Raw genomic sequence first — 27,279 nt, 5'->3', positions numbered from 1 at the left:
CGCGTCACCTCATCTTCACACTTGCATATTTCCCCAGTCCTCATTCTAGGGGAGCCTCCGGGTCCCATTACCCTCCCCCTTCCACGGTCCCCTCCGTAGCCCCACCCCCAAGACTTGCTGCGGCCACCGACGCTGACCGCTCTGCGGCTTCGGCCAGAGGGGGAGGGGTGGACTTCCCCAGAGCGCAGTGGGAAGGGAGGGCCACTCGGGGTGCTCTGGGGGTCTGGGCAGGAAGAACGTGGATCTGGAGAAGCAGATGCCCAGAGAAGGCATCGGGAGACATTTCCCGTGCCTCGACTTCCCAGGGGGGCAGAGTAAAGGACAGGTGTTTGAATAAGGTTGGGAAAGGAATTTGGGAGGGGTTCCAGATGGGGGCACGGGTGGGATAAGTGTAAACTGAAGAGCCTGGGAGGGGGACAATCTGCGTATACGGGCCTCGGGTAGCGAGGAGACAGCAAAAGGGGTCCCGGCTTTGCGGAGCGGTGCTGGGGTCCCCTCCCAGCAGAACCAGAGCGGTCCCGAGCTCCACCTCCCGGCCAAGGAGCGGGGGGAGGGGGAGGCGGGCGGGAGGCGGGCGGGCGGGCCAGGAGGGAGGGGGAGGGAGGGGGCGGGCCCGGCTGTGCGCTCCGCTCGCTGCTGGCTCCGCCGCCGCCGCCGCCACCGCCGCCGCCGCCGCCGCCTCACACACTCCGGGAGCGGGAGCGCGGCGCGGACGCGAAGCCGCCGGGGCTGCTGCGCGCAAAGCCAGCCGGAGCCAAGCCTGAACCGCAGCGCCAGCCCGAGCCGTGCTGAGTCGCAGCCCGGGCCGGGGCCGGTGGCGGCTCATGGACTGCAGGGCCCGCGGCCGGCGCTGCCCAGAGTCGGGTAAGGATCGGTGGCGGTGGAGGCGGCGGTGGCTCCCGCCCGTGAGCGGCCATGGCCGGCGGGAGCCGAGGGAGGGGCGCTCGGCCGAGCGAGGCCACGGGGGCCCAGTCGGTGCTCCGCGTGCCGGGGTTGAATTGGGGGCGTTTGGAAGCTCGGAGTGGGGGTTGCGGCCGGGGCACCCTGGCCTCCAAGGTCCGCCGCAAGAAGCCAAGCGAGGAGAGGGAGTGCTGGACTGGACCCCAGCCTAGGCGCCCTGCACCCCGGTGCGCTTGGAGCTGCGAGCATAAGGGGGCTCCGGGAGCGCGAGAGATGGAGATGGTTTGGGGCAAGAGCGCAGCCCCCAGTTGGGGGGGCATTCCCCGAGGACGTAGCAAGCAAGGACCCTCATCCACAAGCACACACACTTGTTGGGCGACCGGCTTGGATCACTCAGGCGCGTCCAGCTCCCCGCGGGCACCCGGAGGGCCAGACCACGGACATATGTACACACATACATACATATGTGCACACAGGCATACCTCCCGCACATCAGCGCCCGCTGGGGCACCGTCACTAGCTGAGAATCCGCTTCAGCGCCTGCACGCTCAGCGGCACGGACACACAACCTGTGGTCCTACAAAGCAATAGAACACAACCGGGGGTGACATTCGGCGACTTGGACACACAAAGGCAATCTCGTGCTCTAAAACAGGAGTGTCACGGCCACAGTTAGCCAGATGAACACTCAAAACCCAGTCACACACACACATATTCCTTTAAGGAACACACCCTAACATAAATTATGTTACACTCCTTGGCCAGAACACAGGTACACAACGCGTCTTGCTTGCACCCCTCGATTGCACCCATAAACACAGAACCCAGTGTTTCCGCACACGCCTTGAAGGCATACACCCTAACACAGCAAGTGGCACCCACAACAGCGCTTCACGGTCACAAACACAGTTTATTGCTTCCCACATCTTAACACTGGATTCCACACACACCTTCCACCAACAATATCACATTACACCTTGCGGGGTATACACACAAACACACGCGCTCTGTCCCTCTCCCTCAAAGGCCAGATTCCGTCCTGGGAAGCTGCCGGGCCGCCGGGAGAGCCCCTAGCGCCCCTTCCCCTTATCACGATACAGGCAGTGTAAATATCGGCGGCGGGAACCCTAGGGGCGGGCTGGCCGGACCAGCTTCCCCGCCGGCGCCTCCCCCACCCCCACTCCCGGGCCGGCCGGCTGGGTATTCCCGGAACAAGCTGGACCTGGCAGGCCGCGCCACCCCGCCTCCCCGAAGCTCCGGGGCACTAGGCCCTTTTGCAAAGGGTGCCAACCTTGGGCAGTGTTTGCGACCCTCTTCGGACCATTCAGTTGCGTTCTCCGAACCACCTGGATCCCCAGTAGACCTGGGTCCCACACACCTGTGTCTCTCTCACACCTGGGCGTCCCCTGCGCCAGGTCCCGGCTGCAGGCCAGAGTCGTGTGCGCGGGCGAGGCCCTGGGACCAGGAGGGCACGCGCGGCACGCGCAGGAGCAGAATTGGCAGGCGACAAGGACTCGCACTCCTTCCCCCCACCTACCCTCGGGAGCCCAGACTTCTGGCCTCTGTTTCTCAGCAGTGGCCGGCGACCATTCCTTCTAGCAGGAAATATTCGGGGCGGCTCTGACATCTTTCATGATTGAGAGTAGGGTAAAGCCCCCTTTTCTGCTGTCCGCGAGAGGCTCGGTTTTACGAGAATTTCTCCTCCGGGCCGGGCTCGCCGCTTTGTGATTCCGGCGCCGGCTTCTTCCCTGCCCCCTCCCGGCGCCCGCGGCGCGGCTCTCGGCGACGCCGGCTTGTGGGGGTCCCTAGGCTGAGACCGGGAGTGCGGAGGAGGAGGGATTCCCGGCGGCGGCCCCTGGGGCAGGGGGCGCCTGGGGCCCGCTGGTGAGGCGCATTCTCCCGGCGCCGCACTCGCGTCTCGCCTCGGGCTCGGGGAGGCCCGGCGCCGCGGGGGTGAGGGTGGGGGTGGGGTGGGGCCGAGAGATCCCGGGGATGCTGGAGGAACTGCCGCTGTCCCACCCCCGACACTCTCCAGTGTCCTCTGGGAGGAGATGCCCCGAGCGCAGGGTGTGTGCCGCGAGCGCCCGCTGACCGCAGCGGTGTAGGTTGGGGTCTGCCCGCTCCGGCCTGTCCGGCTGAGTCTAGGATGTCGTGCCGGAAGACGCCGAGGGCCTTCCATTACCTGCTTTGAGCCAACCCTTGGTAGCTGCCTGGAAAGAGGGCGCCCAGAGGTGTTTGTGACAGCCAGAGGTCTAGGTGTGTGGGGGTTAGGGGTGGGGCAAGTGTTACTTTCTTGATGTGGGGGTCTCGGAGGATTGAGATCTGTAATTATAACTAGACCAGGGCATGGAGTGGATCGAGGAGGGAGGGATGAGAAGGGCCTCCAGAGACTGCTGAGCAGGATAGCAGGGGAGCAGGTCTGGTTTCAGTTCTGGCTGCATTTAGTTTCTCCCCTTCCCTCCCACCTAGTCCCCACCCCCAAAAGGGATTTCAGCTGGAAAGGGGCGTCTTGCTGGCAGAGGTTCTGCTGCTGTGGCTACTTGGTCAGGGGACCTGGGCTAGGTAGAGATGGTGAGCTAACTGCTTCGGAGTGTGGGTGGAAGGGTCAGGAGAGGGTCTGGGAGGATGGAGGGAGGAGCTGAGCAGGAGTCAGGGCTGGGGAGAGGAGATGGGGAAGGAGGAGATCCTCACATGGGGTGAGGGCTGCCCCTACCATAAGAGAGGATAGTTGGTGCTGCAGAGATTATTTCAACCATGTATTGAGCTCCTACTGTCTGCCAAGGCCCATGGTGGGTGATGAGGATGCAATACTGTAGTAAGATACACAACTACCCTTGCCTTCATAGGTCTTCCCAGCTGGCAAGGGATTTGTTCACTTATTGATGAAACCAGTGAGCACCTACTGTGTGTCTGAGGCTGAAAATGAAATGCTCCATTTAGATAGAAAGATATCACTCCTTTACAATAGACCTTAATGTATCAGCTCTCATTTAATCCTCCCAAATAATTTCAAGAGGCAGGATTATTTCCATTCCACAATATAGAAATATCTTCAGAGAGGTAAAGTCACTTGGCCAAGGTCACACAGCTAGCAAGTGGTGGAACAAGAGTTTGAACTCTGACAATCTGACTCAAGAATGCAGGTGCCTGGAAACTCCACAGAGGCTAATAGAGGGTTGTGAAAGAGAAGGGAGAGGAGCTGAGGGCTGTGCACTTATTCACTGTGGGAAGCCTCTGAGCAGCTCCACCCCATACAGCCCAGCTTGCTTGCCCTCCTTTCCCAGATGTTTGCTTTGTCCTTTGGTGTTTTGTGCCCGCAGTGGTGGTGGCTGTTTGTTACACTGCAGGGGTGGGGGTCACAGCTGACCTGGCCTCTGGGGCTGTGACATCTGCCCCTGTATGTTTCCTCTCTGGCCACAGCATTCAGGAGGAAATGGCCCCTGGTCCCCGAGGTAGGCTGGCAATGAAGGTTCCAGGTGACCCCCACAGCCGTCCTTCTTCCTGCCCAGATGTTGACACAGATGGCATTTTCCTTGGCTTTCCCTGGCCTCTGCCCTCCCACCTCACTGTGCTCGTGGAGCCTGAGAAGAATGAGTCACTGACCCTCCTGAGGCTCTGACTGCTCAGGGTCCTGGGTTCCCAGTGTCACCAGGTGGAGGTGGGGACACCCCTGCCGGGAAGGCAGCCAGTGCCTGGGCAAGGGCAGATAAGGCACTAATGGCTTCAGAGGCTGCCGTCTGGGACTAATGACTCCCTGTAACCAACCACCAGGACAAAGTTCAGGGATGGTGGGAGCAGGAGTAGGAAGGGCTGCCTCACTGCCACTCCTGGCTGTTCTGTTCTCTCTCCCTGCATCCAGGGAGGCCTGGCGTCCTTCCGTCCTTGAACCCTAGACCCTCTCTTTCTCTTTCACTCCTTGCCCTGCAGGTTTGGCAACCCAGGGATTGTGTGTGTGTGTGTGTGTGTGTGTGTGTGTGTGTGTGTGTTGGGGGAGGGGGGGTACATAGCAACCAGTGATTTCTGTTGATTTCTCTTCCTCCATCCAGCCTTTTCTCAACTCATGTGGGAAGGCATTCTTATTTCTCAAATCCCAACTCTTCAGCTTACTAGGAGCTTCCCTGTTGGCTCAGTTGGTAAAGTGTCTGCCTGCAATACTGATGACCCAGGTTCAATCCCTGGGTAGGGAAGATCCCTTAGAGAAGGAAATGCCAACCCACTCCAGTACTCTTGCCTGGAAAATTCCATGGACGGAGGAGCCTGGTAGGCTACAGTCCATGGGGTTGCAAAGAGTCAGACACGACCGAGCAACTTCACTTTAACTTTTCAGCTTACTATTTCTATGACCTAAGGCAGTTATTCTTTCTGAGCCTCAGTTTTATCATATGTACTATGGGAAGCCATGTAATAATAAACAGGACCCATTTCAGAGGATTGGGAGGATTAAATGGGAAATGGATGTAAATGTAGTAGAATCTCTGGGAGTGTTAGAGATGATGATGGTAAAGGTGATGACAGAAATTATACTTCATTCTTAATTCCAAAGACCTAGAGTACCTCAAGGTTGTTCCCAGAAGGTTCCAGACCCTTGCTGCCTCCACCTTGCTGCCTGGGGGGTTTCTCCAGGCCCCTCTTCCAGAATCAGAATTCCTAAGGGTGGGACCAGATTGTACTCATTTTAAAGGGACTCTTCAGGTACTTAAAGAGCCTAGCCTTCTTCAGCTCTTGATCCTACTCTGGGCAAGCCTCTCCCAACCCCTGGAAACTCCCCCTGCCCCCAACCGTCCTTGCCTTGGATATTCCTTTTTAGTGTTCCTCCCAATCAGAAGTTAGATGCCACAATCCTTTCCTGACTCCTAAGGGTGACAGGGGGGCTTCCCTGGTGGCTCAGTGGCACAGAATCTGCCTGCCACTGCAGGAGATGCAAGAGACGTGGGTTTGATCCCTGGGTGGGAAAGATTTCCCTGGAGAAGGAAATGGCAACCGGCTCCAGTATTCTTGCTTGAAAAATTCCATGGAATGGGGAGCCTGGTGGGCTATAGCCCACGGGGTCGCAAAGAGTCTGACGTGACTGAGCGACTGAGCACGGGTGACAGCAAGAGTGAGAGAATGTGTATGAGTATTAGGAGGCAGGCGGGAGGTGGGGAGAATGTGTCACAAACACGCTATGTTTGTGCTGCCTGGGAGGCCTGAGGGGTCAGAGCCCCTGGTTGTGACCTGAGATGGGGAAGAAAGCCCCCGAGATTGGTGCTTAATCTGTAGCTCTTAGAGCAGCTACAAATCAAAGTCACCCTGACGCTGCCAGACCACGGACCTCTGAAGTTGTAGCCAAAATTTGTGAACATTCGTTCTTCTTGGAAAAATCTGCCATGTAGTTTCATAAAATTTACTAAGGGGGATGTGACTCCAAAAGGTTGATCTGGAGAGAGTGAGTGGAGGCAGGCTGTCACTGCTTTATTTCTCCTCTTTGTCAGGTTTAAGCCCCACCCAGCCAAGACTTGGAGTTGGTGCTCACAGTGATCCCATATAGTGTGTGTGCTGTGCAAGGGAGGGCAGAATAAGGTGCCCAGAAGGGAATGAGGTTCTTTGGAGATAGGTGTGTTTGGGTTGGGGCTCGATGGTAGGATGAGCCCAGTGCCAGGTCCATGCGGAGAGGGGAAATGGCTGAAGGATGGATCCAAATAGAGCGTCAGATAAATTCCTCTCTCCTTTAAAGAGATTAAGATTGCAGCTGGGAACAAACACACACTACTCATCTGATAACAGCCTCACATGTGTTGAGCCTATTAGTGGGAGAAACGACCAGGGAGGGGCTTTGCTTGTGCAAGGAATCTGCATTCAATGACCATTTGCTGAGATCTAACCTACACAAGAAGGGTTCGATCAGAGCCCGGGGAGTCCTCAGTGGAGTGGAGAAAGTGGGTGAGGACGAGCAGTGAACACACACCAAGTTCCAGGATAGGTTAGCTAAAATAATCGCAGTCATTCATTAGCTGTGACTGAGCACCCACTGTGCTGTGCGGGGGGCTTCCCTGGTGGGTCAGTGGTAGAGAATCCACCTGCCAATGCAGGAGACCCGGGTTCAATCCCTGGGTCAGGAAGATCCCCTGGAGAAGGAAATGGCAACCCACTCCGGTATTCTTGCTTGGGAAATGCCATGGACAGAGGAGCCTGGTGGGCTACAGTCCATGGGGATGCAAAAGAGTTGGACATGACTTAGCGACTAAACAGCAGCAGCAGCAACTGTGTGCAGGGTCCAGGGCGAGGCCCTCAGGATGGATATACGAGTAAACAAAGCAGAGGCTCTCTTAGTTTCTGCTCACAGAAAGATAAACCATTCACAAATTATTCCCCAAACAGCTACCTAACTACATCGGTAAGTGCTTTGAGGGAGCGTTTGTTGAGTGCCCATGTGCTAGGCATTCAGCCCATATGATCTCAAACTCCCTAGGAAAGAGGTAGTCATATTCCCATTTTACTGACAAGGAAACCGAGGCTCTAAATCAACTTCTGCAGCTCACATGGTCAGGACGTGGGCAGCTGGGGTCTGCCTCAGACTGCCTGATGTCACAGTCCCTGCTCTCTCCATCCTGCTGCCCTACACCTGTCAAATGGGTACAACCCAACAAAAGTGACGACCAGTCATGGGTTAGAATGGTGAGCTCCACAACGACAGACTGCATCTGTGTTCCACTGCCCATAGAGCAGTATGTTCCACTGTGTTCCATAGAGCCTGGAACATTTTAAGTACCCAATAAATGTTCCCTGAAAGCATGAATGAGCACTGTATTGAGCCCAGCTCTGGGAAGGGGATGAATGCAGGGAGCCCTGTCCCTTCCTTCAGGATGCTTGGGGAGGTGGAAAACACAGGACTAGATGCACAATATGGGGACTGAATAACACAGGCGGGCGGTGTCCCCGGCTGCACGGTGATTCATTGCCGAGGGATTGGTACACACAATAAGTGGCTGTGAGTTGGAGGAAGGAGAGGTCACTGTGGGCTGAAGAGGCTGGGAAGGCTTCCCGGGTGACCAGCGGCTGCCTTTAGTGGGGTGGGTGTGGCCTGTCACAGGGCCTTGGTAGGATTTCCAGGTGCGGGGCACCTATTCCAGGGGCAGGCAAGGAGCTGGGGACAGGAGATCCAGCCTGAGCCTCTGTTGAAGATGCCAAGCCAAAGACTTTGGATTTGCAAAGCAGGGCTGGTTGTGGTGTGGTGGTGCTGGAGAAGAGGAGGTAGTCAAGGCTGGTACTGAGCTGGAGTCTGCTGACACACAGCTCAAAGCTGAGGAGACCAGCAGGAGCAGCAAGCTGCTGTCGTGACTGCGGTGCAGATTGTGGTTGGCTGGGGCATACAGGTCTCTCACTGGAAGGATTTGGGGGTGGGCAGGGAGAGGCAGATGCGAGATGGGGCTGGACCGGTTAAGGCCGGGAGGGGCCAGGTGTGAGGTAGGGGCCAGATACACACTGGGAGACTGAACAGACGTGTGGGAAGTGGTCTGGGCAAGGCTGCTCGTGTCATCGGCAGCCCAATCCCAGTTAGACCTGCTGGACTCCTAGTTTCTAAGGACGGGCCAGGGCAGCTCCCAATGCCAGTTCCAGGGCTAGTCAGCTCTGACCATTGACTGCCCTGACCCCAGTATTGACGTCTGCTATCTTCCACGTACCTGCCCATGTCTCTCCTCCCCACCGCCCCCATGGAGAGCGAGGGCGGAGGAGCTGTGTGTGTACACACAGGTGTCCATGCTCAGGGGCATGTGTGTTTGCAAGGAGGTCGGGGAGGGAGAACCCCTATTCCTCAACCTTGTTTGCAAGCCTCGGTTGGGGCCCTGTTCAAGCTGGCCCTTTGTAGGGGTGGGCATCCTGGTTAGCAGGGTGATTAGTGTCAGAAGAGGATTTGAGATGTCCTACCTCACATGCGCACACTGACTTGGCATCTCAGAAGGGATAGGAACGTGACGTCATCCCTTCTGCCTGCAGCCAACTTGAGCGGCCCTCAGCGTGGGCGGTGGTGATGATTGGGGTCTGGGGAATGTGAGGGTTCCTGCGTCTCTCTCCTACTGTGTTCATGGCAGGGGGTGGGGGGCTCCAGGTCTCGCCCTTGCACTTGCTGTCTCTCCCTATCTCAGTATCAGGGTAATTAGCATGGGTGACTAAGGCAGGATGCTGGTGAGAAGGAGGTGTTGGGCAGAGAGCAGGGAGGGAGGGAGTGTCAGGTGGGTCTGGGCATTCCAGGGGCGGGAACTGCTCTAGACCTGTTCCGGCGCCTACCGGCTCCTCCAGCTGGAGCAGACACCGCTGCTACGCTGGGCTGTGGGTGAGACTCCGGGTTCTGGGTCCTGGAATCGGTATTCTCTCTCCTGGAGATCAGTGTGTGGGTGGGAGAGGGGGAGTTGGGGGTGGCTCTGGGCAGCCCTCAGAGCCTGGGCTCTCCTCCCAGGTGACCACTCTGTTCTGTCTCTCCCCCTTACAGCTCTCCTGATTCTGGAGCCTGCCCCAATGGGGCCCCTGAGGCACAGCCCAGGCCCCGGGGAGCGACGTCTGCTGTTGCCCACCCTGCTGCTAGCACTGCTGCTGCTGCTGGCTCCGTCCCCGGGCCATGCCACTCGGGTGGTGTACAAGGTGGCTGAGGAACAGCCGCCCAATACCCTCATCGGGAGCCTCGCCGCTGACTACGGTTTTCCCGACGTGGGCCACCTGTACAAACTAGAGGTGGGCGCTCCGTACCTGCGGGTGGATGGCAAGACGGGCGACATCTTTACCACAGAGACCTCTATCGACCGTGAGGGGCTCCGTGAATGCCAGAACCAGCTCCCTGGTGAGCCCTGTATCCTGGAGTTTGAGGTGTCTATCACGGACCTTGTGCAGAATGGCAGCCCCCGGCTGCTGGAGGGCCAGATAGAGGTTCAGGACATCAATGACAACACGCCCAACTTCGCCTCGCCAGTCATCACACTGCCCATCCCCGAGAACACCAACATCGGCTCACTCTTCTCCATCCCGGTGGCTTCGGATCGAGATGCTGGCCCCAACGGTGTGGCGTCATATGAGCTGCAGGTGGGGCCCGAGGCCCAGGAGCTATTTGGGCTGCAGGTGGCAGAGGACCAGGAGGGGAAGCAGCCGCAGCTCATCGTGATGGGCAACCTGGACCGGGAACGCCTGGATTCTTACGACCTCACCATCAAGGTGCAGGATGGTGGCAACCCCCCACGTGCCAGCAGCGCCCTGCTTCGGGTCACCGTGCTCGACACCAATGACAATGCCCCCAAGTTCGAGCGGCCGTCCTACGAGGCTGAGCTGTCTGAGAACAGCCCCATAGGCCACTCAGTCATCCAGGTGAGAGGCCCCTCCATCTGTCAGGGTGACCCACTCTACCCTGGGTCTACTGTACCCTACGTCTTCCCTGCTCTACCCTGTGGCTGACTTCCATTTAGAAATGGGAGCCCACCCCAACCTCATGAGAATTCCCTTCACTTAAGGGCAAAACGGTCAAAATACTGCAGCGAGATCTCTTTTCCCAGCCCCTGCTTGGTGAGACTTTCCTACCACACCCCAGCAGGGGAGTGACTTTCCTCTGTCAAGCTATTTACGTGACAGTGACACAGCATAAGTACAGTGATCCCCCATCCCTGAGGCGGAGTCAAGTTGGAGAAACCTCTGCAAAGTGAAACCCCCTCCCAAGTCAAATGACATTCTCCTCCCCAGCCAAGCGAGCTGAACAAATGAATCGCCTTTTGTCCAAGTAGATTCTCTCCAGAGATGGGAATATCTTCCCAACCAGGGGCCCGTTAGCCAGATGAGAGTTTCCCGAGGCTGAAAGCCACAGCCTACCTTTGCCCATCCCTGACAGTCAAATGAAATCATTTTAGCCAGGTGAGTCCTCAGAATTCTAGAAACTGTGCTCAGATATCTATACATCTGTCTCCTCCCCTAGGCACTGGGCACCCATGGATATGGGGTGCTGGGCACAGTTGGGGGGTTGGTGGCCTCTGTAGCAGTTCTCAGCACCCCTTTCCGTGGGAACTGCCCCAGGGGCTGGGCAGCTTGGCGGGGCCAGGGCCTGGGAGGGAGCAAAGAAAGCGTCCCTGCAGACAGGTGGGTGTATCTCGTGCTGTCATCTCAGCCCTGGCCTCCTGCCAGCCCCAGAGCCTTTCTCCTTCCCCATGGGCTGAAGTTGTCTGTCTTTGATGTGAGGGAGCTGAGGAGGGCTCAGACTGCCCTGCACACCGTTAGCTGTTCTGGGAAACCATTCCTTCTACATCCCCAAACTGAAGCAGGGCACAGGGGGAGTTTGGACCTTTATTTAGTGGCTGGTGGACTGGAATCTGTAGAAGAAAGACAGAGAGAAGGGAGACAGACAGTCGGGGATGGTGACTAATCATAGCCTAGGTGCTGGGCACTGTTCTGAATACATTCTGTGTATTATATCATTTAATCCCCATAGTACCAAGTAAGCATTATCCCATTTTACAGATGGGGAACTGAGCCCACAGAGATTAGGAAACTTTCCTCACGTCACCCATCTGATGTGTTCAGATCCCACCTTGGCCACGTCCAACAGTTTGACTTTAGAGCCCATGGGTATAAGAGTCAAGAAGTGGGATGAAGCAGGACAATGGGGCATAGACGAGGCTACAGGTAGATAGAGCAGAAAAGAGAGGATAGGAGAGAACCAGCAGTGGGAAAGAGGCTGAAGAACTGAGCAAGATGGGAGAGAGAGACAGAAGTCAAGAGTCAGAGAGAGAGGTAAGCTGGCACGAAAGGCGGATAAGGAGGTGGGTGACCAAGCTAGAGACAGGGAAGCAGACAGTGGGAATCATAATGAAAAGTTGGTGACAGACTGAGGGGATGGAGGGGCGAAGAGAAACTGTTAGAGGAGTGAGCAGAGATCAAGCAGTTGGGAATCCTGACCCATGTGTCTTTACTGTCAGAAAAAAATCCTGATGGGAAGGAAAGACACTAGCAGTGGCCCATAGAGTGTCAGCACTGATTTTCAGAGGTGAATGGATGGATGGCTGAATGGATAAACAAAAAGAGAGATACATGGTATTTAGGGAGCACTTGGCACGTGCCAGGCAGTGTTAGACATTTTTACCAATAACATCCCATTTAATCCTCATCACTACCTTGTGAAATAGGTTCTATTATTATCCTCCTTTTACACATTTGTAAACTGAGGCTCGAGGATGTTAAATCATTGGCCCAAGGTCACGTTATTGGGAAGCAGTGGAGCTGGGATTTGAACATAAGACTCTGTTGCTCTGCTCCCCAGAGACTCTGCCTAGTTGCACCCATCTGGTCTCATCTCCCCACACACACTGCCAACGCATTCTGCTGGGCTGTGACCTAACTCTAGATCGCATGTTTCTGCCTGACCGGTGCTCCCTCATGGCCATTCCCACCTGGCTCCTGTTCCTCCGTCACCACCCGTGTTTGTGTAGACTTGGGCCGGGTGCGCGTCGGCCTCGGCGCAGGAGGGCGTGCCCACTGCAGAGGGACAGGCAGTTCGTTGTTTGATGCTGGGAGCCCAGCCTGCTGCCAGCAGGCTCTGTGGCCTGCACCAGTCCCTCCTTCTTGGCCGCAGGCTCGGCCGGATTCCTCAAGTTGGTGCCTAGCCAGCACCAGACCTGGGAGGAGAAGAGACTTGAAACAGGTTTCCCCGGTTTGACAAGGGTAGTGGCCTGGCTTGGCGGGCTCCCTCTGACCCACATCCCTATCTGGCTGTTTTCAAAAAAAGCAGTCCCCTCACCTGTGGCCTCCAGGTGGGCATGTGGGTCTCCATTCATGTACAAACACACACGTACACAAACACACATACCTTCTCACATAGTCACAACACGTGTATGTTCATGCATGCCTATTATACACATACGCCATACATACACACCAGCTCTACTACTCACACATTCCCAGCTCTTCAGAAGGGTTGAAGGTCAGTTAAATTGGGTGGAAGGGCTACCCTGGCTGCTAGCTGGACCCTCATCCCCACGTTTGGGTGGACTAGTATAGAAATGATAAGTAGAGTTCAGTTCTGCCCTGTCCCATCTCTAGTAGTTAGCCTGCAGCACCAGCGAGGATTTGTGGGCTGTTATCTGTGCTCTTCAGGGAAATAGATCAGTAATATCAGCTACAGTGTCAGGAACTGGGAAAGGGCAGGGCTTACACGTGCTGCTTTTGGAAAGGCTGCCTTATTAGATTAGTCATGTCTGCTGTGCTCCCTGGAAAGGCAGCCCTGGTGTCCCTTAATTTGCTATCCCCAAGCTAACCCAGCCCTGTTTCCCTCGTTTCTACCCCTGCCCTGTAGGTGAAGGCCAACGACTCAGACCAAGGTGCCAACGCAGAGATCGACTACACTTTCCACCAGGCACCTGAAGTCGTGAGACGCCTTCTACGACTGGACAGGAACACCGGACTTATCACTGTGCAGGGCCCCGTGGACCGTGAGGACCTGAGCACCCTGCGTTTCTCGGTGCTTGCCAAGGACCGTGGCACCAACCCCAAGAGTGCCCGAGCCCAGGTGGTGGTGACTGTGAAGGACATGAACGACAATGCACCCACCATCGAGATCCGTGGCATAGGGCTGGTGACGCACCAGGACGGGATGGCCAACATCTCAGAGGATGTGGCGGAAGAGACAGCTGTGGCCCTGGTGCAGGTATCTGACAGAGACGAGGGAGAGAATGCGGCTGTCACCTGTGTGGTAGCAGGCGATGTGCCCTTCCAACTTCGCCAGGCCAGCGAGACGGGAAGTGACAGCAAGAAGAAGTACTTCCTGCAAACCACCACCCCGCTCGACTATGAGAAGGTCAAAGACTACACCATCGAGATTGTGGCCGTGGACTCCGGCAACCCGCCACTCTCCAGCACCAATTCCCTCAAGGTGCAGGTGGTGGACGTCAATGACAATGCGCCTGTCTTCACCCAGAGCGTCACTGAGGTCGCTTTCCCAGAAAACAACAAGCCGGGTGAAGTGGTTGCCGAGGTCACTGCCAGTGACGCCGACTCGGGCTCCAATGCTGAGCTGGTTTACTCTCTGGAGCCTGAGCCAGCTGCCAAGGGCCTCTTCACCATCTCACCTGAAACTGGAGAGATCCGGGTGAAGACATCCCTGGATAGGGAACAGAGGGAAAGCTATGAGTTGAAGGTGGTGGCAGCTGACCGGGGCAGCCCTAGTCTCCAGGGCACAGCCACCGTCCTCGTCAACGTGCTGGACTGCAATGACAACGACCCCAAGTTTATGCTGAGTGGCTACAACTTCTCGGTGATGGAGAACATGCCAGCACTGAGTCCGGTGGGCATGGTGACTGTCATTGATGGGGACAAGGGGGAGAACGCACGGGTGCAGCTCACGGTGGAGCAGGACAATGGTGACTTTGTTATCCAGAACGGCACGGGCACCATACTCTCCAGCCTGAGCTTCGATCGGGAGCAACAAAGCACCTATACCTTCCAACTGAAAGCTGTGGACGGTGGTGTCCCACCTCGCTCAGCTTATGTTGGTGTCACCATCAACGTGCTGGATGAGAATGACAACGCGCCTTTTATCACTGCCCCTTCTAACACCTCCCACCGGCTGCTGACCCCCCAGACCCGTCTGGGTGAGACGGTCAGCCAGGTGACAGCTGAGGACATTGACTCTGGTGTCAATGCTGAGCTGACCTATAGCATTGCTGGTGGCAACCCTTATGGACTTTTCCAGATTGGGTCACATTCTGGTGCCATCACCCTGGAGAAGGAGATTGAGCGCCGCCACCATGGGCTGCACCGCTTAGTCGTGAAGGTCAGTGACCGCGGCAAGCCCCCACGCTACGGCACAGCCTTGGTCCACCTGTATGTCAACGAGACTCTGGCCAACCGCACGCTGCTCGAGACCCTACTGGGCCACAGCTTGGACACGCCGCTGGACATTGACATCGCCGGGGACCCAGAATATGAGCGCTCCAAGCAGCGCGGCAACATCCTCTTTGGCGTGGTGGCTGGTGTCGTGGCCGTGGCCTTGCTCATCGCCCTGGCTGTGCTCGTGCGCTACTGCCGGCAACGGGAGGCCAAGAGTGGCTACCAGGCTGGCAAGAAGGAGACCAAGGACCTGTACGCCCCCAAGCCCAGCAGCAAAGTTTCCAAGGGCAACAAAAGCAAGGGCAAGAAGAGCAAGTCTCCCAAGCCTGTGAAACCGGTGGAGGATGAGGATGAGACTGGCCTGCAGAAGTCTCTCAAGTTCAACCTGATGAGCGACGCCCCCGGGGACAGTCCACGCATCCACCTGCCCCTCAACTACCCACCAGGCAGCCCTGACCTGGGTCGCCACTATCGCTCTAATTCTCCACTGCCTTCCATCCAGTTGCAGCCCCAGTCGCCCTCCGCCTCCAAGAAGCACCAGGTGGTGCAGGAACTGCCGCCTGCAAACACATTCGTGGGCACCGGGGACACGACGTCCACGGGCTCTGAGCAGTACTCCGACTACAGCTACCGCACCAACCCCCCCAAATACCCCAGCAAGCAGGTAGGCCAGCCCTTGAGGCTCAGCACGCCCCAGCCCCCACCCCACCCCTACCATGGGGCCATCTGGACCGAGGTGTGGGAGTGACGGAGCTGGTGTCTTGAACCTGCTCTGCTCACCAGCCCAAGGCAATGGTGGGAGGTGGAACCAAACGTCAGGGAACGCTGGGACCGGCAATGACCCTGCTGCCTCACCTAGGCTTGGAGGGCTGGGCCCAGTGAAAATGGAGGGTGCGTTCTGTGTCCCCCCACCCACTGCCCCTCCCCACTGGGAGAGGCCTGTGGTTTGTTACATCCTGGGACAGGACCAGATGCTGGGTGCTGCAGGTGGGGGCTGATGGGCAGGGGAGCAGAAGGGTTTGGAGGCAGAAGCGTGGAGGGAAATGGAGACTTAAGTCTCCTTCAAACCTGGATCTCTGTCTGAGACCAGCCATGGGTGCTTCTCTGAAGGGGAAACAGGGAGACCTGGGCCCTGGTGGGTAACCAGGTGGGGACTCTGTCAGGGAGGGGGGCCCCCCTTTGTGCCTTCTCTGTGTACTGTGTGTTACCCTCTTCCCCACCCCAGACTCCTGGGCTGAGCCCCCCATTCCTCTTCCCCCATCCCAAACACTTCCCCCTGATAATAAAGTTCTCTATTTTTGGAGTTTTGGTTTCTTATTTTCCTGGAAGTGAGAGAAGAAGTGAGAGAGACTGGAAACAAACCTTTGTCTGGAGGTCCTGCCTCAGTGTCCCCATCCCTGCTCTTTGTCCCTCCCCATGTCCCAGACCTGCACCTCTCTGCCAACCGTATCTTAATTGATCACCTTCCCCCCCACCAACCCATGACCATGACCGAGTCCATGTCTGGGTGAAGCACCCTTCAAAAAGAAGTGTGTCCAGCAGTGTATCCCTCTCCTCGTGGTTTTTAGTGGTTTTTTTTAAACAATATTTATTTCTTTAGGCTGGGCCAGGTCTTAGTTGTAGCATGTGGGATCTAGTTCCCTGAGCAGGAGTCGAATCCCGGGCCCCTTGCATTGAGAGCACAGAGTCTTGCCCACTGTACTACCAGGGAAGTCCACCTCCCCTCATGTTTGTGAGGCCTCCCTGGGAATGATGCCCTTCATCAAGAACGTGGGTGGAGAGACACCCAAGTCCTGACCTTTCTCCACTGACTAAGACTTGACCTTTCCACTCTGTGCAGACTGAGCAGTTCCCAATAGAGCTCAGACCAGAGCAGCTGGTAGAGGTAGGTGGAGTGCAGTCTGGCTGCCTCAGGTAAAGGCACAGAACCTTTTAATTATACTAGGCAACTTCCCTAGAGGCAAGATCTTCCCAAGTCCCTTTCCCAGCCTCTTCATCCCTGTACCACTCAACACGCAGCAATTAGCCTGTTTTGCCCTGTCTTCCCACCAGGGTCACCAGCCTGGGCTGCCGGGAGGGCGGGCCCAGGGAGAGGGGAGGGAATCCTCCAGTGCCGTGGGCCGACCTGCTCTGTGTCCCCGGACCTGGGCTGAGGCACCCTAGATGGCCCTCTCCCTTCCCTTCCTTCAGCTCCTTGCTCTGGCCACCCTTAGCTGCTAGCTCTCATTCACTCTCTCTCTCTCCGTCTCTCACTTCTTGCTCTCCTGGGTCTGCCCTGTCGCTGGCTGTGCCCAAGGAGGAGGCTAAAGTCAGAGTGAGGGGACTCAGGTCCTGGGGGAGTCTCTGAGGCCAGAGGCAACCTGTGTCCATGGTAACTGAAGAGGCTTGAGACACTCCCAGGAGGTCCAAGGCGCCAGCTCTCTATTCTGATTCGGTCCACAAACTCCCCAACGCCCTGGAGCACCCCCAAAGTGAAAATCCTGGGGGTTTTGGAGGAGTGGGGCATGGGAAAGTGAAATCTGGTTTCATCTCATTTCTCCTGGACGAGTAAGCATCTCTCGGGTGGCCTCCGGCAGCTCCTGACCAATCATCCTTTCTCTCTTGTTCCTCTCCTTGCTGCCGCTGCCTCTCCCTCATTCTTCTGTTCCTGTAGCTCTTTCATCTCTTTTTCTTTTCCGAAGTCTGAGGGATTATCCTTTACTCGGCTCCAGACCAACCCAGGGATGGAGCCACACTGCACATTTGAACATAACCAAGTCATGATACCGCTGTTATCATCAAAACACATAGGCTGAATCCCTACTGTGTGCTCAGCACTGTGCTAGACCCTGAGGGAAAAATGGTCATATTTCTACAAGACATACAAGTGAAAAGATGAGGCAGTTCGGAATCTTGGTGTTGCTTCTCGCCAGTGAGAATGCCACATAGAAAAGCTTTTCCCAACTTGTTCTGCCACTACTCGCTTTCTTTTTTTTTTTTTTTGAGTCCTTACCAGGTGCAACGTACCATGCTAAGCATTTTATGTGAATTAGCTCATTCAACGCTCATAACTCTTTGTGAGTAGGTCATTTTACAGAAATGAAAACCAGGTAGCGATGGAGTCAAATTCAAATCATCGCGAGATCTGGTTGCCAGAGTCTGCTATTTTCCATTATGCACTTTTTGACTAAGTTCAGATTAACCTAATAAAGGCTCTACAAAGTTCTGCAAGAAAGGAGAAACTGTTAAGCTTTGTATAACTCTGGGTTTTCCACATTTATTTGACCATGGTGTCCCCTCCCTTTCTTTGAGGCATGTAGTATGAGAAGACATGGGAGTGGGCTCCTGAGAGGGAAATGTGCACCTGAACCAGCTCTTCATGAAGTGAGGAGCAGGAGATGGACGGGAGGCTGAGCCAGTCCCTGAGGCAGGAGTGAGTGTCAACAAGCTGGAGGCAGGGAGAGGGCAGAGAGGGGACTCTGAACGGAATGGAGGATGGAGTGGGGAGCTGAAACAGGAGATTGGAAGGTGTAGGCTATAGAGGACATAGATGCCTTGTCAAAAGTTCCTTAGAGAAAATAGGAGCCCCTGAAAGCTCTTGAATTTGGGGTGAACTGAGTTTTAGAAAGTTCACTGGAGTGTATGATGGATTTAAGTTGGTAGAGGTGAAGGTACAGGACTGAACCCCTAAGGTCTAGGCAAGGATGGTGGCAAAGGGAATAATGGATGGATGGATCAGGCTGACGTTCTGGAGAAAAGACCCACGGGACTCAAGGAATAATTGGATGTGGGGTAGGGGTGGGGAGTGAGGGGAGAGCTACCAAGATTTCCAGATAGATACCATCCTTCTGAGTCTGGATAAGGGGGATAATGGTAAGATCATTGCCCATGCAGAAGCTGACTGAAGAAAAAGAATTTGGTTTCAGGCACGTTGAATCTGAAGGGTCCATGGGGACACCAACTAGAAATATCCAGGAAGTGTCTAGAACTTCTGGACTGGGGTGTTTGAGACAGATTTTGGACATAGGCTTTTAAGATTTATTTATTTATTGGCCACACTGCACAGCATGTGGGATCTTAGTTCCTCAACCAGGGACTGAAGCTGCGCCTCCTGCAGTGGAAGTGTGGGATCTTAACCAATGGACTGCCGGGAAGTCCCTAGACTTTTTAAAATTTGATAGTCATAGAACTATAGGGAATATTTAGTATTGAGTATGACCCAACCCTCCATTTTAAAGAAAAGCATCATAGAAAAAGACCAAGTAATGCGTATTCCAGGAGGCAGGATTGCAGCTTGGATTACCAGGCACAGGTTCTGCAGGGACGGAGAGCTGCTGGCTAATGTCTAAAAAGAAAACTGTGAAGAAAAAAACATTTGATAGCCGGGCTACTCTGTGCCTCCCAGAGCTCCTGGAACCTATCGTCAGGTCAGTTTGGGAGATCTTGTCTGTTATCACCCAGACCTTTCAGTGTTTTGGATCCCGACATGGATCTCAAGAAGGGTTGCCTGTGCCTGAAGATGGAGTGGGAGGCAGGGTGGGCAGGCAGCTCCCTGTGCTGACGCCCTCCCCCACCCCAGCTGCCTTGAATGGGACACAGAGTGTCTACGGTATCAGGAGGGTGGGTCTGCAAACCTGGACCACCTTCCATCTCAATAACCTCCTATTGAGAGTTTTAAGAACAAAGCAGCACAAAGTCAGAGGATTAGAGGGAACCTGGAGACTCATCAGCAGGGGCCTGGGCATGGGCTGCTCCCACCCCTGGCCTCCAGGGGCCCTTGGTCTTCACCCTCCACAACTCCTAATTTCTGGTTGGTAGGAGAACCAGTGGTAGTCCCAGGTGGGTGTTTGGGTGCTTGGTTGGTTGTGCCAAGTTCCAGGCTGAGGTTGCCAGGTTCCTGGGATGATCATTAACCCATGGCAGGCAGACGGAGCTGCTGGCTGGGAGCAGCCTGTCACTTTTGCACTCCCCCGACCCCAGCTCCCAGTCTAAATCCTGAATCCACCAAGCCGGCAGCCCCTCCCAGAAGCTCCTTCCTGTTTCCTAGAAGGAGTCTCCATCTGAAGCCAGTCTTCTGAATCCCTGATGGATGCCGCCTCCCCCTCCTATGCCCAGGTCCTCCTGGGCCCTGCCCTCTCCAGTAATACTGTTTCCTGATATGGAGGGCTGGGGAGTTTCCATTGTTCTGCCACCCCACCCCCAAGGTGCCCTGATTTGTTATCAGGCTCCTTTTCCTTCTTCCTTCCCACCTTTTTCCACTCCCAGGCCTCTCTGAAGGGGAACAAGTGGGGACAGGGGCTGAGTGGGAGAGGACTCAGCAGGGAGTCCTGCCTATGGCATTACAGACCAGGGGGCATTGCAGACCAGGGGTGAGGAACAGAAGCTCAGAAAGCCGTTAGCAACCCCACTGGATGGAAGCAGTAGGAAGTTATGGAGCAATGAAACAGGTGAGGAGCTGGAGTCTGGAAGCTGCTATTTGGAAATTAGGGAACTGTTCTGGTATTGGTGAGCTGTTTTGGAATGAGGAGTGTGTCCTGCTTTCAGGGAGCTGTTCTAGAAACTGGAGGCTTGCTGGTGTTTAGAGGCTATGCTGGAATTAGGGGAGTTGGCTGGTATTGTGCTATTTTGGTGTTGGCTGTCTGGAATGAGAGAGGCTGTGCCAATACTGGGAAGCTGTGCTCTAACAAGTGGTTGTACTGGATTAGGCTTATCGTTGCTGGCCTGGGGGCTATCATAACACTGGGGCCTGTGCTGTGTTAGGACTTCCAGTGTGTGGTCCTGGCTGTCCTGGGAGCTGTCCTAGAATGAAGGGCAGTCCTCTATGAAGGTGTCTGCTTTCTGGGGGGCTGTGCTGTGCTGGGGGGCTGGGCCTCTTCTTGGTTGCTGCTGAGGCCTAGAGGACTAGAAGCTCTGGGTGTAGGCTTGGCTGGGGCTGCAGCCTGGTGTGGTGGTGGGCCCGTGGGGCAGGCTGGCTGGCCAGCAGTGACATTTCCTCTCCCCGCAGTTACCTCACCGCCGCGTCACCTTCTCCGCCACCAGCCAGGCTCAGGAGCTCCAGGACCCGTCCCAGCATAGTTACTACGATAGTGGCCTGGAGGAGTCTGAGACGCCATCCAGCAAGTCGTCGTCAGGGCCCCGACTGGGTCCCCTGGCTCTGCCTGAGGATCACTATGAGCGCACCACCCCTGATGGCAGCATAGGAGAGATGGAGCACCCCGAGAACGGTGAGGGGAGTTGGCATGGTCGGGCACCCCAGGAATGAGTAGAAGCCTGAAAATGATGACAAGACCTTACAAAACAGCCTCCATCTCTTGAGCTCTTCTGTGGTCAGCAGTGATCACTGTGCAGAGTGCTTTCTGGCATATATTCATTGAATCTGCATAACCACTCTGATTTGAGATCTTTATTGTGCCCACTTTACAGTGGAGAAAACTGAGGCGCAGAGAGGTTGAGTCACTTATCCAAAGTCATATACAGGAAGTGACAAAGCTGGGAAGGATTCAAACCCAGGCTTCTCTGATTCCAAAGACTTTGCATTTAGTACTACTCTGTATTGCTTCCTGGGAACAGGGACCCCAAGAATGGGGGCTAGAGGGCTCAGACAGTGGTGAGGGAGCCTTGAGGCAATCTTTTGATGTAATGAGGGTCAGAGGGCCTTGAGGATGCTCAAGGGACCCTGGATGCTCTAAGGAGCCCAGAGAAGGGTGTGATGGTCCCCGGGGGAGCAGGAGATGGTTTGGCTGAGGAGAGGAGTGGTGGGGCTGGGAAGGGGAAAGTCTTGTCTGGGAGAGGCTTGGAGAGTGATGGCAGAAGTGAGGTCTGGGCAGGAGCAGTATGGGGACAGATGGGGGATGTGTTGTCAGAATGTATGGATGCAATGCGTGTCTGTGTGAAGGCATCTGTGGTGGCCCACAGTGGGGAGCCTAAATCAGCTTGCCCTTGGGATAGACAGACTCTCCAGCTTGGAGCTTTCCTCAGGTCTCGCCCCCTCCCTCAAGCCGAAGTCCCGAAGCCCCCCAAAAGATGAAAGGTTCCACACCTCACCCCGCGGGCACAGGTTGTTGTCTGACCTCCCAGGCCCCAGGTCTCAGAGTGTCCTCTCTCCCCACCCTGCCCGTCCATGTGCGATCTCACGCCCGTCTCGTCCTTTTTGTGCCCGCGCAGAGCCGGCTGGCAGGAGCAGGCCCTGAGGCGGACTGCCAGGTATGTGGGAGCTGCTCTGGGGTCTGGGGTCTGTGGGACTCGGCCCAGCACCCAGCCCCGCCCACCCAGTGCCCGTGCTCTGCTCCATGCCATGTTGGGTCCCCACTCTGCCCTGAGCTAAAGAGCCTGGGTGCTTTGAGGGTTAACGACAGAGCTGTCCCCTTCTCACCTTGCACTGGCAGGAGACCAAACCAGGGTGGGTGGTGCCAGGGGAGCCCCCACCCCAGGTGGTGCTGCTCAGTCATGTCCCTGGCGGGGGGCGGGGAGGTCACCGCCTGGTGCTGTCCCCAAGAGAGGGCAGGACGGGGGCAACTGTGACAGGAAGTGCTCCAGGCCCAGCCGTTCCCATAGAGACCCCGGCTGCCCAGCAACCACACCGGCTACTGCTGATGTCAGGCGGCCAACTCCTGTTCCCGTGGGTGTTCTGGGCAGGGAGCCGGGGCAAGGCCAGGGATGGTGGTTGCTGTAGGGGCCAGAGTAAGGCGGGGTGGGGCTGCATGAGCGTGCTTGTGGCTATGTGAGTGTGTGCTTCTATGGGAACCCCTGGCTTTGTAGTGGGGCCTTGCTGTGCTGGGGTGGGGTTTCAGGACAGCTGGGGGCATGGTGAGGCTTAAGGGGGCTCAGAAGGAAGATATGTGCCCACCTCTGTCTGAGGATAGAGATACCCGGTGTAGGTTTGTGCGTCCATGCCTATCTGAAGGGAAGGCTATGGGTGTGTGGGGGGAAGAGGGCGACAAGGGAGAAAGAGATTGTGTCTGTAATGAGGACAGGGGTTTCCTCATCCCTATCTGAGGGTAGGTGTGCATGTGTCAGCCTGTCTGGAGGTAGATGACAGAGTGCATAGATGGGTTGTGTGTGCACCTGTCTGAGGGCAGATACAGTGGGTGTGTGAGAGGAGAGCTGGAGGATGGGTGAGGGTGGAAGAAGGGAGGTGTCTATTTAAGGATAGGCTGTGTGTGAGAGTGTACACGCCGTGGATGGTGGGAGGGTGTGTGTGCCTGTGAGCTTGGTGGGCAGGAAGGGGTGTGCACTCTTGTTCCAAGACAGAGTGGAGGTGCTGTTGGGAGGCCATGGAGCAGAGCCCTCGAAGGCTGCCCTGCCTGAGGACCCTCCCCTTTCTTCCCTGCAGACCTGCGCCCTCTGCCTGATGTCGCCATGACGGGCACCTGTACCCGCGAGTGCAGCGAGTTTGGCCACTCCGACACGTGCTGGATGCCAGGCCAGTCGTCTCCCAGCCGCCGGACCAAGAGCAGCGCCCTCAAACTCTCCACCTTCGTGCCTTACCAGGACCGAGGAGGGCAGGAGCCTGCGGGCGCCGGCAGCCCCAGCCCCCCGGAAGACCGGAACACCAAAACGGCCCCCGTGCGCCTCCTGCCCTCCTACAGTGCCTTCTCCCACAGTAGCCATGATTCCTGCAAGGACTCGGCCACCTTGGAGGAAATCCCCCTGACCCAGACCTCGGACTTCCCACCTGCAGCCACACCGGCATCTGCCCAGACAGCCAAGCGTGAGATCTACCTGTGAGCCCCCTTCTGGCCGGCCGGCCATCCCTTCCCCAGTCGCCGGCCAGCTCCCAGGTGGGCCCATTCCAGGGTCCCCGCTCCTGACTCCTCCAGCGTGGACTTCCTGGCCAGGGCCCTGAGTGGGGGGTGGGGTACTGGCCTCATGACCACGCTGGCCCTTCCCCCATGCAGGGTCCAGGTCCTCTCCCTTCACTTCATCCCCCAGACCCTAGGGAGCCCCCTCTTCCCCTTTATGGGGCTCCTCCCAGCTGATGCCCAAGAGGGCTCCTCTCTGATGACTAGGCTCCCTTCCCTCGACTTCCAGGGAGCACCCCCTTACTTTGGGCAGATAGTGGAGTCAAGGGTGGGTAGCACACTTTTAACTCATTGTTTCCCGGATGGCTGACCAGGGCGGGGATAGGATGCCTCTATTCCAGCCCTGCAGCAGGGCTGAACTGGGGAGCCCCCCTCCCTGGGAACTCCCAGAGGAAATTCAACCACCAGGCGCTCCCCGAAGGGCTGTTGTTACCAAAGGTGGGGTGGGGATGGGGGTGAGAGTGGGGCAGAGGCCTTGTCTTCCTGTACTGCTCCTGGGCCGGCCCACCTGCCTGCCACATGCCCATGCCTGGTCCCATCTGGGGGCCCCCCCTTCCCCACTGGTCATGCAGTGTCTGTATATAAGGACCTTGGAATGATGTCCCCATTTCTGCCTGATTTGCAACTTTTCTTGTTGATGTTGTGTTGTCTTGGGGGACCCCTCTGGGGGGGACCTGCCCTATGCCCCCTCCTCCCTGCCGCAGTGCCCCCCACCCCAGGCCTCTACTGTTCCATGTTGTAAATACCCCTGGGGCCATGGTGGGATGGGGGTGCAGGCCAGGGAAACAAAGGGTGGGCGGGGGTGAGGGTAACATTCGCCTATCAGCAGAGCTGGGCTTTTATTTAATTTTTTTTAAGAAACAAATCTCTATTTTTTTGGAACTGTTACGCTGTGCCCTGGTGGGGGGAATCCCCGCTCAGGCTGGCCCCCACATCCAGATGAGCATCACAGAGGGGCCCTGAGGCTGTGGGGGGCAGCTGGACAGGGGTGGGATGACTGTGCCTCTGGCCTGGTCGGGTGAGTTGGGAGCAGGAAGGTTTGTTCAGGGGGTGGCTGGTCGCTGCCCCCAGTAGGGGGTACCTGCACCCTGCCCCCTCTCTGCCCCCCACCCCCAGCCCCTGCCATGACTGACCCGTCAGCCTGTAAAACCACCATTGCCTTGATCTCAGGGGGTGGGAAGGGCGCCTCAGGGCACCCTGGGCTCCAGGCCCCCTTCTTCCAGTTGGGCTTCCCTTTGCCAGGGTCAGGGGTCCCATGGGGGTGGGGAGATTGGGGGGCAGAGAAGCCCAGTCAGCCATGATGAGGTGGGATTCTTTTCTTCACCTCAGGGGGCCAGGGTGTGAGGGGCATCCTGCAGAGCCTCCATCTCCCACTGTGGCCATCTCAAAGCCTCAGTCCCCCTTCCTTCCAGAAACCCCCACTGCCTTGGCCCATACCTCTCCAGCTCCCCAGGAGCCCAGGCTGGGAGGCTGGAGACTCAGGGTATGGCCCTTGCTTGACTTCGTCTAAGCTTGGGGGGGTCGGCCCAAGGGTGGGAGGGGTGGGTACAGGCTGCTGGGTCGTCTGGTGCCTTTGGGAGCTGTGTTGCTGGGGTCTTAACTCCTGTATCCCCAGAGACCCCACCTCCACCCCTGAAAGCCATGGGGCTGAAGAATCACCTTATTCTCTGCTCCTTGCCCCTAACTTGGCTTGGGGTAACAGTGCTGGGAAGGAGAACATTGTTAGGCTTGTGGCCCCAGCATCCACAGCCCTTCTATGGAGGGCAGGGTGTAGAGTGGGCTGGGGTGGCAGCAACCAGGTCCAGGGATTGGCCAAAGGCTCCTTTCCCTCGGGGAGGCCCAGGAGGTGGGCTGGGGCTGGTTAAAGAGACAGCCCCTTCCCCCTGCACAAACGGGGCAGGTGCAATACTGGTGGAGTTGGTAACATGAGTTGCCCAGCTGGTGGGTCAGTGGCTTTGAGGGCTGTCCTGGGTCCTGGAGTTCAAGATTCTGGCAAGATTGTATGCGGCCCATTTGCTTGGTGGAGAGGGTGGTCCAGACAGGAGGCATTCCTGGGGTCGGCAGACTCCCCTTGGAAGCCCCTGGTGGCCTGGGCACCCTGCCCTGGTCTTGGAGGCCCCTGAGCACTAAGTGGAAGGGCAGAGGAGCACTTTGCACAATGGAGAAGCCAGAAGGAAGAGAGTGGCCCAGGTGGCCAGGAGGGCTGAGAAGCACAGAGGAGCCCTTCCCACAGGCAAAGGCAGAGCCCCTAGCCCCCTGGTTGGGGTCGGGGCACTGAGTCTGTCACCACCTGGGCACTGGAGAGGTGAAACCAAAGGTGGGCAGGGGGTGGGTGACAGCACTGGGGACCACTCCAGTTGGTCCTAGGTCTGTGAAGCCCTTCCCCAATGCCTTGTGTCGCGTACAGTTTTATGTACAAATAGGCGACATTTGGCCAGAGGAGACCCCGCTCAAACCCAGCCTGACCCAGTCAGTGTCTTCCTAGAGGGGACCTAGTCTGTCCTCACCCCCTACTTCAGAGCATGTCTCTTGGTCGGGGGAGGGTATATGGGGACATACTTCTCTCCTAGGGTCCCTGAAGCGTGTCTCACTTCCCCCGGGGAGAGTCTTTGGGGCATCCCTCACCTCTGGGGGCTCCCTAGGCCCTATCTCTCCCCTTGGGAGTCTCTAGAGGGATATGTATTCCCTCCGGGGACCATGGGAGCATGTCTCCCCCCTACCCAGGCTCTCTGGGGAGCCTGTTTTCCTCCCAGGGTTCCTGGGAGTACTTAAGGCATGTCAGTCTTGGGCCATCTCTCTTCCCAGGGAAGGGGGCTATCTCTGAAGCATGTCTGGGAAGAGATGTTTCTGGCCCTCCCCGCACCTCTCCTCCGGGGTGTCTCTGACCTGCAGCACTTGGGATGAGACTGGGCAGCTCTAAGTTGTCTTTTCTCCTAGGGGCTCTGGGATACCTCTATCTCCTGAGGGCCCAGCCTCTGGAGCCATTTCTTCCCTGGACGGGGGCTGTCTCCTGGTGTTGGGTTGGCTTGTGTTGGCCAAGAGAAAGCCTCTTAGGGGGCGTCTCCACGTGGGACTTCTCTGGGAGGGGGGACTGTGTCTCGCCCATGGGGTTTCCGGGCGGTGTGTCTGCCCGTGGGGAGGGGGAGACTGTGTCTCCTCGGGTTATCTGAGTGGGGAGGGGGGCCGTGTCTCTCTCGTGTGTTGGGGGGTGGGGATCAGGGAGGGGGGTTTTGGGCGCGTCGGGTGCCCACACTGGGGTCGTGTTTCTCTTGGTTCGTGCCACTTCCCACCGCCTCGCTCCTCCCGGGAAGGGCCCCCGCTCCGCCCCCACTCCACCCCTGTCCCTGGCGCTGCGAGCACAATCCCGTTGATTTGTAATGATTTCTGTCTCTCTTGTCTTTCTCTTTCTCTGACCGTCCCCCGCCCCCCGCCGCGAGCATGCGCAGGCACCGCCCCTACCCCTCCGGTTCGGTTCGTTTCCGGTTTGTTTGCTGAGCTGTCAATGAAAGACCCGTGTAATTATTCCCGAGCTTTACAATAAAAGTGTGAAAACCGGACCCCACTTGGCTTCTTCCAGCCCCTTGGGTCGGCGTCCCGGGGAAAGTGGAGGCTAAATCTGGGGTAGCGACCTTGGAGAGGGTCGGGGGACGCGGACGGGAGAAGAGGGATCGAGATCCATAATGGCATTAATCGGCGCCACGCAGGGATGGGGACAAGAGGACGGAAACTGATGGCAGATCTACTTCGTACTCCAAAGCCATCCACTGGG

The 27,279-nt window shown here is 56.9% G+C and overlaps 1 protein-coding gene across 3 annotated transcripts; it reads left to right on the top strand.

Moving 5' to 3' along the window:
• Positions 1-663: 663 nt before the first annotated feature.
• Positions 664-27,067, top strand: PCDH1 (protocadherin 1). 3 transcript variants are annotated; one of them, XM_070374515.1, is made up of 6 exons: positions 664-864; positions 9,368-10,230; positions 13,199-15,394; positions 20,714-20,933; positions 21,874-21,912; positions 23,042-23,172. In XM_070374515.1, the coding sequence occupies exons 1-5, from the start codon at positions 825-827 to the stop codon at positions 21,897-21,899; spliced, it is 3,345 nt and encodes a 1,114-aa protein (XP_070230616.1). In that variant the 5' UTR covers positions 664-824; the 3' UTR covers positions 21,900-21,912; positions 23,042-23,172. The 3 variants fall into 3 exon arrangements, 2 of the variants coding, with proteins under 2 accessions (XP_070230616.1, XP_070230615.1); XM_070374514.1 differs by lacking the exon at positions 21,874-21,912 and having other exon boundaries at positions 23,042-27,067; XR_011464835.1 differs by lacking the exons at positions 21,874-21,912; positions 23,042-23,172 and having other exon boundaries at positions 13,199-18,142; positions 20,714-20,831.
• Positions 27,068-27,279: the final 212 nt, after the last annotated feature.

This window comes from Bos mutus, chromosome 7 (genome assembly GCF_027580195.1).
Source record: "Bos mutus isolate GX-2022 chromosome 7, NWIPB_WYAK_1.1, whole genome shotgun sequence".
Classification (NCBI taxonomy): Eukaryota; Metazoa; Chordata; class Mammalia; order Artiodactyla; family Bovidae; genus Bos; species Bos mutus.
This window is presented reverse-complemented; position numbering and strand designations above follow the sequence as displayed.

Bases quoted from the DNA above. Each gene is read 5' to 3' on its own strand.
- PCDH1 (XM_070374514.1), top strand. From the start codon at position 825: ATGGACTGCAGGGCCCGCGGCCGGCGCTGCCCAGAGTCGG. The intron at 10,231-13,198 runs GTGAGAGGCCCC...CCTGCCCTGTAG, and splicing joins TAGGCCACTCAGTCATCCAG to GTGAAGGCCAACGACTCAGA. The intron at 15,395-20,713 runs GTAGGCCAGCCC...CTCTCCCCGCAG, and splicing joins CCAAATACCCCAGCAAGCAG to TTACCTCACCGCCGCGTCAC.